This window comes from Erpetoichthys calabaricus, chromosome 14 (assembly GCF_900747795.2).
Source record: "Erpetoichthys calabaricus chromosome 14, fErpCal1.3, whole genome shotgun sequence".
Classification (NCBI taxonomy): Eukaryota; Metazoa; Chordata; class Cladistia; order Polypteriformes; family Polypteridae; genus Erpetoichthys; species Erpetoichthys calabaricus.
In genome coordinates, this window is record NC_041407.2 from 19,830,404 (window position 1) to 19,842,725 (window position 12,322).

General features: G+C 41.0%; 1 protein-coding gene across 1 annotated transcript in view; it reads right to left on the minus strand.

Moving 5' to 3' along the window:
* The window catches only part of pik3r5 (phosphoinositide-3-kinase, regulatory subunit 5), a 178,266-nt gene that overhangs the window by 99,908 nt on the left and 66,036 nt on the right, over window positions 1–12,322 (minus strand). Inside the window, 1 exon segment of the mRNA XM_051918933.1 lies at window positions 12,184–12,296. Coding sequence (XP_051774893.1) covers window positions 12,184–12,283 — 100 coding nt within the window. The 5' untranslated portion in view covers window positions 12,284–12,296.

Below are 12,322 nucleotides of genomic sequence, written 5' to 3' on the forward strand. Positions count from 1 at the left end.
CTGGGTCACCAATTCGTTTAAGACATGTCAGAATCAACTGGGTGATCGTGAGTTAACAGAAGGTTACTTCCAGCAAGATGAAGTGACGTGTCACACATTAGCAAGGAGCATGGCAGGAACTGAGTCCTGCTCTTCGGGAACTGAGTCCTGTTCTTCGGGAACAAGGTAATTGGCCACCACGGTCACCAGATCTGACACCACCAGACTTCTTTCTTTGGGGTCTGCTCAAAGGAAAAGTCTACCGGAACAAACCTCACACTGTGGGAGATTTGAAGGAAAACATCCAACGTGAAATTGCTGTTATTCCGAAGAGATGCTTGCAGATACATTCGGGAACATGGAGCGCTGCATCGAAATGTCAGAAAACGGAAACCACTTCCAGCATCGCATGTAATGCAATCAATTACACATACGTCAAGGTACAGAGCGTATTTTTGTTTCAGATTGCTTCATCCTAACGGGAGTTACAACAGAATATTCGGGGCCTCTTTCAAGTGAATCTCTCCGTAGTTTGCTTATAAATATTAAGTGAACACCTTATAACAAATTGAGACATTCAGCTCCTTGTAGCTCTTGGCAAAACTTGTTAATCTAGAAGGTCCAATAAGATTGCCCATCTGCACATTGCTTTTGATTTGAAACCAGTACCGGTACCCAGGCATCTCCACTTTCAACTTTCCTGACAAGAGTTTCATAGGGTTGTGAAACATTGTTGCATTTAATGTGAATGGGTCAAATATAATTTGTGGAGTGCGTCGTGGTGGGTTGCCACAGCATTGCTTTGGTTTGATGATCATCAGAGATTCTCGAAGGGGAACCCCACCCACCATTATGTCTGTCATCATCAATCCCCCCTTTTGTTGATCAGCGGGGATTCTACAAGGAGTCCAATCCCTACTATGATGATTGTTAACAATTCAATGAGGACTCCCTTATCAGACATGTCAATTGGTGATTCTCCCTTTCCCTGATCTGATGATTGTAATGGAATTTCTATAGAAGACACTATGAAGGGCAAGACTGGGTTGAGAAAAAAAAAAAGTTTAAGAAACCCTACTCTAGACCCTCAAGTGCTGTATGGACCTCTGCAACAATGTAGCCATGTAACTGGGGCAATGGTGTTTCTGGTGTGAAAATTCTGGTGGGTCCATTCCAGAATTTTCCTTCATGTGTGCAATCTTCTCTAGGGTTAACACAAGCTTACCTCATTAATCTCATCTGTTCCTCTTTTGTTAATGACTGGTGAGATGTACAAGTTCATATCTCAAACGTTTGGGATGCTGGTGTGCCTGGTCTATGTCAGTTGGACTCTGAACATTGTGATACTTTCTGAACTCATCACCCTCTGACAAAAATCCAGCCATAAAGATTTAAAAATTAAATAAACTGGGGTCCTCACAACCATCCATTGCCCATGGGAAAATCTATTAGCTATGAACTACCAAAATTGAAACAGCGACACCTCAAATTTAGAATTGAATGGCTTTGAGGTGATAAAGGACAAGCAACAGTAACACAGATGGAACTCGCAGACTACACACACTCCATGAGTCAAACACGGGATTCTGGGGGCTTTCCAGTAGCAACAGTAACCACCATGCGGCCAGAGTTTTGAGCACAAGGCCAGCAAACAGTTATGATTATCCATCCATCCATCCATTATCCAACCTGCTATATCCTAACTACAGGGTCACGGGGTGTCAGCCGAGCCAATCCCAACCAATACAGGGTGCAAGGCAGGAACAAATCCCCGGGCAGGGCGCCAGCCCAACGCAGGACACACCTACACACCAAGCACACTTTAGGGACAATTTAGGATCACCAATGCACCTAACCTGCATGTCTTTGGACTTTGGGAAGAAACCCAAGCAGACACGGGGAGAACATGCAAACTCCACGCAGGGAGGACCAGGAAAGCGAACCCAAGTCTCCTAACTGTGAGGCAGCAGCGCTAACACTGCGCCACCATGCCACCCAGTTATGACTATACCTAGTTATATTTTTTGATGTCTTTTCTTATCTATTAATATGTATTTTACTTCCCTTTTGAGAGTTTTAAACTATGGAGAATCCGATTCTAACATTTACCTTTAATTTCAGTTTCATTTTAAGATACTTAATTACTTTTCACTTCTTCTTGTTTATGTTCTACCATGACACCATTTTGTTTATCGTGGGCACAACCATTTTGCGGTTTATTTGCATACAGTTGCTATAAAGAGAATGAAGCGGCCTAAGATGTCACCATCAAGATGGTATAAAGGTTGGCATCATTCACTTCCTGGCAGTTCGCAATCCTAAAAAAAAATGTATGGGCTCTCTTAGGTTCCTGCCTTAGAAACCTTCGTTACTTTGGTTTAGCTTTGTAATTTGGCTCTGATGTTTGGATTACTGATCGCCTGGTTTGGACCATTTGCTTGTTTATTCTGACAAAGTTTTCATCTTCTGGTTCCTTATTCACCTGCCCAAGTAGCCTGCCACATTTCCATTCTTCTTTCTGCATCAGGATTTCTTGCTTCTTTGAAACATGGGCTAAATACAGTGGATTTGTTTTTATTGAAGTGGAAGGAGCATACATAAGACCTCCTAGGGGGCTTTGTCAAATTTAACGCCATTACAGATAGATGGTTCTTCTCAATGGGGTGGTTTGGTTGTGAAGATCAAAATGCCGCTCAGATTTATTCTGATCAGCGTAATGTCTTCACCTTGTTGCGTTCCTGATAATGAATGCTTTCTTATTTACCATGGCACTATAACGGTACCAGAGTTTTCATACCTCTTGGTTGGCTTGAAGTGCATAGCATTGATTGGAAAAAAGTTCAAACCAGAAATGTAAATGTGAAATTAAAAACAAAGATAGATAGATAGATAGATAGATAGATAGATAGATAGATAGATAGATAGATAGATAGATAGATAGATAGATAGATAGATAGATAGATAGATAGATAGATAGATAGATAGATAGATAGATAGATAGATAGATAGATAGATAGATAGATAGTTGTCATTTTAATGTTGAGAATAAGGACCTGTAATGTTTAAGCTCCATCGCTAAACTTAACTTGTTCAGGTTGGACATGACAGAGACACAACCAAGTGTAAACCTAGACCACTGCAGGGCCAATTGGTCCACTCCTCAGCTGGAAAAAGCCTTGCAGCACCAGCACAAAGACTGCTTCACATACTGTTAAAAGCACTATTTTCTAAATAAAAAATTACTGTAACTGAGCATATGATAGAACATTAAGAAATATTGTATAAGATGACAAAATAAAGGGGTGTTACATTATGGAGGGAAACATGTTTGTAAGAGCCATTTTCCTTGTTCTATAAGATTCATGAATATTTCTTAGATGACAATGCACAAATAATGGGAGGTTCCTATAACCCCCGTAAATAGAATCGTATTGGTATATTCTTACCATTTCTAACAGCTTGGAGTAAACATTATTCTTTAGTTAGTTAGTGACAGCCTTGCCTTGTATAAGGTGTAGAGGCATATGGTTTTTAACCGTGATCGCACGTCACCGTGCCTGGGCACTTGCCTATATGTCAACCGGCTTACGAGCCTTTTGAGTGTGTGAAGTAAATATGCACTTAACAGCACTTAATTTATGTGTTGTGCCATACGTAAAGCGTACAGAAGAAGAAGCTAAGAACCTTTAAGTAGAGAAGAAGAAGACGTGACCGCACGTAACAGTGCTCGATGGCCTACGGGCTCTTTGAATGTGAGAAATAACAAGTAAAGAAAACTTGTTTACTTAAGTACTGCACCGTACGCTAAGGCGTACAGAAGAAGAAATTAAGAACCTTTAAGTATAGAAATAACTAAAGTCTTTCAAGAAAAGCTAAGTTTAAAGAAAATACATTTTTCCTTTTTTATTTTTTGCCTTTTATTCTACGTGTGTAACTATTTTTTCTTTTATTCTTGTGTGGACTATTTGCTTTTACCTTTCACTAAATACCTTTAAAGCGAACTCTTGGACTCTGAGAATTCTTTTGACACGCGTCTTACCCATGCCTGATGACACCTTATATTTCAGCGGCTACAATGTTATTTTGCAAAACATCTGGTGTGGCTGTGTGCCATTGATCTACCTCATTCCTGCTGCCATTCGCTCAAATCTGATGCCTTTAAGAAGTGCTTTTTGGACTTAAATACAAACGGTTATTTATTTCTGTTCTGAAAGCTGGCCTGTTAGTTCCTGTCTTGTCCCCAGTGCTGGATGTTGGTTTCTGCCATTTCTGACCACAGGATGAAAGGTGAATGAATGTTCGAAACACCTTAGGAATATTTCTGAGTGCCTCAATAGTATGGTGTAATCCTGTTTGCTCTATATAGCACCCTGTGAAGAGAAATGCACTGAGGTGTCCGAGCGGAGACATCATGAGAATCAGGAGTCCAGAATATTACACATCATAAAAAAGCCAAGCCTAATTCTGTAAGCCTGCTCTAAGTCAAAAACCAAAAGTCATAGTCATAGGGATCTACTAACTTGAGAGTCTAAACCGTATAACACACACCACCAGTAAAGCTTCTTTGTTCATCCGTAATCTCGGATGACCCCAAAATCAAAAGGCCTGAACGAGTGAAGACGATCATACTTTCATTTGTCCCCAAGAGGAAATTAAAATGTCAACATCTGGGACATCACCTACTGTGCATCAACCGTTGTGGCTGTGCCCAATTTGAAAAGAGAAAATCGTAAGATTGAAAAAAATAACATACATTGCCTATAAAAAGTATTAACCCTCTTGGAAGTTCGCACATTTTACTGTTAGACAACACTGAAGCTCAGTGGATTTTGTCTTTTTTAACAAAGAATAACAGAAAAAAAGACTCTGTAATGTCAAAGTGGTGCACATTACTTACAAAAATAAAACACAAAATAACTGCTCTCATAGGTATTCTACCCTGCCAAGTCAGTATTTAGTAGACGACGGCTTTAAGACTTTGTGCTCAGGTATCTCTTTTTATTGACTTCGTACACTTGGACTCTTCCATGTTTCCTCAGTTCTTTGCACAACTGCTCCAGCTCCGTCTGACTGCATCGTGATCGTGTCTGAAAAGCCTTTAAGATTGAGCCACAAATTCTCAATTGGATTGAGATCTGGACTCTGACTCAGCCACTCCAGGACATGACCATTGCTGATCTGAAGCCATTCCTGTTTGGCTTTGGCTTTATATTTGGGATTGTTGTCTTACAGGAATACAGATCTCCTCCCAAGGTGCAGGTTTCTTGCAGGCTTCATCAGGTTCCCTGTATCATTTGACCCCCTGCCCTTATAAGCCTTCTAGGGACGTCTGTAGAGAAGCATCTACAGAGCATGATGCAGCCATCATCACGCTTCAATCAATAGAAAAAGGCAAAATGTCAAAGTCAAAACAAAGTGAGAGTAAAGTGAGATAAAGTATGAAATACAAAAATAATTATCCGCAGCCATGACAGCCCGGAGTTGATGTGCACAGGTTTCTATCAACTTTATATATCTGCACATGCCTCTTTTCCTCTTTCTTTTTTTCACAGAACTATTCAAGCTCTGTCAGGTTGCATGATCTGAGGGAACAGACTTTGTCAAGTCCAGTCACACTGTTGTTGTAATGGCATTCCTGAGGAGCTTTGTCTTTACCGTTGGGTTCTTTGTCTTTACCGTTGGGTTCTTTGTCCTTACTATTGGGTTCTTTGTCTTTGCCGTTGGGTTCTTTGTCCATACTATTGGGTTTGTCCTTACTATTGGGTTCTTTGTCTTTGCCGTTGGGTTCTTTGTCCATACTATTGGGTTTGTCCTTACTATTGGGTTCTTTGTCTTTACCGTTCCATTCTTTGTCTTTATCGTTGGGTTCTTTGTCTTTACCGTTGGGTTCTTTGTCTTTACTATTGGGTTCTTTGTCTTTACTATTGGGTTCTTTGTCTTTACTATTGGGTTCTTTGTCTTTACTATTGGGTTCTTTGTCCATACTATTGGGTTTGTCCTTACTATTGGGTTCTTTGTCCTTACTATTGGGTTCTTTGTCTTTACTATTGGGTTCTTTGTCTTTACCGTTGGGTTCTTTGTCTTAAATGTTTCTTAATGTGCAGAGTAACGTAGTGTTTACTTCAAAATTTCTATTTTGTTCTCATCAGACCATGGAAACCATCTTCCAGGGGAATGTAGAGTCTCCCCAGGGTCTTCTGGCAAACTCTAACCAAATTGTCCTGTGTGTTTTTGTTTTTTTTTAAATGAATTTCTCTTTGCCTCTCCCATAAAGTTGTGACTGGTATCAGTTGTTGTCTCCAATCTCTTCCACTGTATCTTGTAACTCCTTTTGAGTTCTCACAGGTCTCTTGATGGTCTTCTCCTTGCACAATCACTCAGTTGGTGTGGATGTTCTGCTTCATCAGATTTACAGCTGTGAGATACTCTTAACATTTCTTAATGACTGATTTAATTCGACTCCGGGGGATATTCAGTGACTTGGATATTTTATCATCTCCATCGCCTGACTTGAATTTTTCAATCTCCATTTCATGGAGTTGCTCCGATTGTTCTTTTGTCATCAATATGTAGGTTAGACCACCATACTGACTTTACACATTCAGGTACATTTAGATTACAATCACTGGACGCCCCGAAGAGGTGACCTCCATTGAACTAATTCAGTGGGCTGCACCAGTGAGGATTTAGGGGTATCATATTAAAGGGTTGACGAGATCAGTTATTTTGTGTTTTACATTTGTAACTAGCTGTCCCCCATGGTTCCTCCCACCTAGTAGTGAAACAGGACACACTTTAAAAACCAATTTAAAAAATTTTTAAAAAATGTAATTCTGGCCAAGTGGCACTGTATCTGATTGTGTTCAGCTCTGATGGGAGAGTGTCCCCCGCGTGGGGAGAAGAGCACATGGCCATTATATCTCTGGCAATGAGCAGCTACCTCTAAAACACAAGTAGCTCTGATCTCTCTCTCAAAAATGTCAAATGTTATTCCTTAACAATCTCTGGATGATAATGTCTGGTGAACAAACAGGCATCACTAACTAAGCGGAGGCAAGGTACGGTCCAACATGTGGCAAGAGGTAGAGCGACTCGAACAGAGGCTGGCGAGTGAGTGATGAAGGCCCTGCCTGGCTCCCTACTCCAGAGGTCCCACCTCCTGCTTGAATTGGCCCACTGCATGTCTCTTGGATTCGGGCGAATAAATTGGTGGTGCAACCGAACTATAATACTTAATTTGATGAGAGAAGTCACAAAATCAACCGGAATGTTCAAGCAAATTATATAAAAAAAAAAATGATCTGAATCCGTTAAGTAGTTTCTCTTGTGAAAAGCAGACAAACATACAGACAGACATGTTGGATTATATATATATATACAGTTAGGTCCATAAATATTTGGACAGAGACAACTCTTTTCTAATTTTGGTTCTGTACATTACCACAATAAATTTTAAATGAAACAACTCAGATGCAGTTGAAGTGCAGACTTTCAGCTTTAATTCAGTGGGGTGAACAAAACGATTGCATAAAAATGTGAGGCAACTAAAGCATTTTTTGAACACAATCCCTTCATTTCAGGGGCTCAAAAGTAATGGGACAAATTAAATAACTGGAAATAGTTGTCTCTGTCCAAATATTTATGGATCTAACTGTATATATATATATATATACAGTATATAAATCTAGTCCAATTTGCACAGATCTGTTTTCACTTTAACATTAAAGAAAACCAAATGAAACCCACTGTGATGCAATGTTGTATAATAATAAAAATGTGAAAACTCCCAAGAGGAAGAAAACTTTTTATAGGCCAACCTAAAAACCAAATAAATTGCAGAGAGATGGAAATTAAATGAAGTAACAGTCAAAACCAAAACAAAGACCTAAAAACAGAGCATCAACGAGCAGAAAATAAATTGCAAAAAGAAAGCAAATCATAGCAGCATGCAGTTAATGACTCAATAGAAAATAAAAAGCTGCTTCACCAGTACAGTTGCTTTATTAACCTTTGGATTTCTACAAAGAGCGGCGTGGGAAGTCCTCTCCTAGACCTGGACTCTGTACATGCTATGTAACAGATTGAGGGCGCTATTGCTTCCTTGAACCCTTGTTCGAGACGCCAGACCCCAGATAAAAGTCCAATATGACTTTATTTTATAATAATAATGTGCACAAAACACCCTCCACTCCACAATACTCATAAATCCAATAATCAATAAACAATAATCACAATCCTCCACTCCCAGACGCGTTGCCACCCTTCCACCCAGCTCAGCTCGATGTCTGGGATTTCCCATAGTCCTTTTATAATCCTTGACCTTGAAGTGTTTCACCCTCTCTGTCCACGTAACTAGGAACACTTCCGGGTCAAAAAAAAAATCTTTTTCTTCACCTCGGAAGCACGTCATTCCTCTTGTTCATGTGACTTTGACATACTTCCGAGGCGTAGGGAAAATAATTACTGCTCCTCCCTGCAGCGCCTTCTAGCGGCCCCCGTGGTATCCAGCAGGGTTGTAAAGGAAAACTCCAATGTCCATAATTCCCTGCTGGCATTCGGGGTACCTCCATACTGCAAGGAGAGCTCCACCTGGTGGCCTGGGGGTATTGGCCGGGATAAATGGCCAGCCACCTATCACAGCTGGAAGGGTGCAGAAGAGGGCCAAATGTATAGCTGCTGATCTCACCCATCTGGGAAATGGACTGTTTGTACCACTGCCTTTGGGAAAGTGGTACAGAAACATAAAAACACGTACCAGCAGACTGAAAGACAGCTTTTCCCCAGAGCTGTCAAGTCCATCTGCCCCTGCTGATACACACACACATACATCTACCCCTAACCTGCCCCCTGTAGACATGCACTCGCACTTTCCCTCGTAATCAAACACACACACTGCAGACCCACGCACACAGATCACTGGTCTCTGCAGGCGTACTACCTCAGGAAAAGTCTGGACTTGATGATGTTATATTGCTACTATCTTTTATACTTATTATGTTTATTTTATTATTTATAGTCCATCCATCCATTTTCCAATCCGCTGAATCTGAACACAGGGTCACGGGGGTCTGCTGGAGCCAATCCCAGCCAACACAGGGCACAAGGCAGGAACCAATCCCGGGCAGGGTGCCAACCCACCACAGGACACACACAAACACCAATTTAGAATCACCAATCCACCTAACCTGCATGTCTTTGGACTGTGGGAGGAAACCGGAGCGCCCGGAGGAAACCCACGCAGACACGGGAAGCGAACCCGGGTCTCCTAACTGCGAGGCAGCGGCGCTACCACTGCGCCACCGAGCCGCCCTTATTTATAGTGTATTGTGTATTTAAGTATTCTGCCTTGAAGCAGAGTCCTACCAACAAAAAAATTTTGTTATGTGTATGCATAATGACAATGAAGAATTCTATCTATTTTGTGATCACAGTGCACATCTAAAAACGTCTTTACTTTGAACTTGGGCACATTTATTCACAGCTTTATGCTTCAGGAAGTGAATTTTTGAAATTATCTGAAAATGTAAATGTAAAGCAGGGTAGAAATGTAATGACTGGAATCATGCGGCTCTACTTCCTTATTCTGGTCAAAAGTGCTTTGAATTCATGGCAGACTGGAAACTGTTATTTACGGGCCGCGAGTAAACGTGATGCAGTAATCAGCTCTGCTTAAGACAGAAAAGAATGTTTTTGTGTTCTTCCAGGGAACCCACCCTAATTTTCAACGTATATACCTGGGTGCAAAAGATGGCGTGGTATTGTGATGGCTAAAGAAGAGTTTGCCACCTGCCGTTAATGGGACTGTTGAATTTAAGGACAAGCAACTGCCACTCATGCAATAAATAAGCAATTCATTCCTGATAAATGAGAACAAAATACATTACATGAGCAAATGTAACAGAGTGCTATCCACATTTATGACAACAGTAAACAGAGCACTGCAAAGCATACTATTCATGGCAGTGTATAAAATAAAGGTTCATAAAGACCCACCGATTTAATCCTCATTTTTGTCCACATTCTGTCTTTTTGATTTAACTGGCGGAGTGGTGGCTCTGAGGTGAGGGATCTGCACTGGCAATCGGAAGGTTGCCGGTTCGAATCCCGTAAAGGCCAATAGGGACCCTGCTCTGTTAGGCCCTTAACCTGCAATTGCTGAGTGCTTTGAGTAGTGAGAAAAATAAATAAATGCAATGAATTATTATTAACTGGCCATAATGTTATCATCCCTCATTCAATATTCATGTTCTACCGCTCAAAATAAAGGTCAGACATTTCTCTTTCAGGTTTGTTTTACTGAAGTACAAGGGTGTATGTACCGTGTTAGCCATTATGGATGCAATGAGAACTCCAGCAAAATGACACCTTTTGTTGGAAGGGACCCCGAGTTGCCTCGAAAACCAATAAAAGGGCTCATTTTTGTAGACTTCTCATTGGAGGATCCTTTTACATTTTTACAAAAAAACAAAAAAATGCACTTTGAATGTTCCTCTCATTTTCATAGGTGTTAGAATAGCCTTCAAAAGACTATAAAAGTGTCAGTGAGCGTGTCAGGAACACCCAAGGGGGAAAAAAAAAAATTGTAATAAAATATCTACAGGTAATATTTCTAGTTTTACAGTTTTGGAGCAGTGCAGAAAGATAATTCTTTTTTCTCCGTTATTATGTTTTCAAATAAGCATCCATATTTATTATTGAAGATCCCTGGCTTATGTCTCATTTTTGATGGACATCTCTAACTCTGTCAAAATATTTAAAGATGGTAAGGAAATTACTCTGCGTATCCAAATTACAACACCAGGAGTTGCAAGATTCAAAAATGTCTTTACAAAATAAAAATATTTCTGAAATATAGATAGGGGTCTGCGGTGGGTTGGCACCCTGCCCGGGATTGGTTCCTGCCTTGTGCCCTGTGTTGGCTGGGATTGGCTCCAGCAGACCCCCGTGACCCTGTGTTCGGATTCAGCGGGTTGGAAAATGGATGGATGGATGGATAGGGGTATCATTTGAAAGTTGAAGCACCCAGCCTAACCCCCTCAGCAGATAATAGTCAGCCCACGACTTTGTACACAACTGAATCAGGATGTTCAAAGAAAGCCATGGGGTGGAGGTTAGAAGCAAGTGTTGCTGTGGGACAGCAATTGGGCCATCTTTGAAGGAAGAAAGGAGTTGCAATGTTCCATGATATTGATATGATATTGAATGTTCAATGATATTGAATACGGCATTTTAAAGGCAAATCACCTTAATTACAGCAATGAGTAAATGAATGATTTTATGTAGTTTTTCTTCAAAACATTTTGCATTACTGTGGGCCCATAACAATGGGGCTAAGTTTAACTCTTTCAGGGCTGATGTCGACTTTTCTCAAAATTCAAGGGTATAGGACGGTAATCAGCTGTAAACTGCAACAAAACTGACCGTTACGGTTTAGTTTGACTCTCTTTGCTAGCAGGAAAGTTACATAGCTTTGTTGATTTAACCTCGATTCCCTGTGTGTGCATGAGTAGTGAAGAGCAAACAACCTCTAAATTGGCACCGACATCTGGCGAGAGACCAAAGCAAATGTGTAAAGCAAAATACTCCATGGACATTTTACGTAATTTCGTTGAATAGGACTCTGACTTGTCAGACTCCAAGTTTGATGCAAGTGATTTGGAGATGGATATCAAAAACGAAAGTGAGATACCAGCATCATCTGATAGGTCCACAGCTGATCATGGTGCTGAACACTTTCATGTAGCTGATGCGCCTACAGCAGCTTTCACCTCGGAGGACCACCACTTATGATGACAAGAGGTACAAACCATATTGCATCACATTGTGACCGCCACCCACTTACTGTGTGAAGACAGCCAGGCATCCAGCCCACGGTGCGTTCCTGCTGACAATCGAGGTGCCCCCACGCAACTACTGCAACCAGAGATGCCGAACATGCGCCAACAGCAGCCATGGCACATAGCAACAGACATTTTATGTTGATTTATGTGTGAAACCATTGCTTTGTGTGCTTTTCAGAAAACTGAGTTTTTTGGAAAAAATATTCAGCCCTCAAAGAGTTAAAGAGTTAAAGCTTTCATTTGTTGAACAGCCTGGGTCATGTAATGAGGACACACCAGCATTTGAACCTTCTCCCTATCCAGAGTTCAAAGTAAAGCAAGCCGGTGATTCCAAAAGTGAAGATTTCTAATAAAATGTCCTTACCAGTCCAGGACTCTGCAAGCGAAGCTGCTCTGCCGAGGCCATGCAGGCATCTCTCCAGGGCATGATGGATGCGGTCCTCAGTGCAAGAGGTGTGCTGCATCTTAGATCATTTCCTGCAAAAACGAGAGAGGGACGTTAC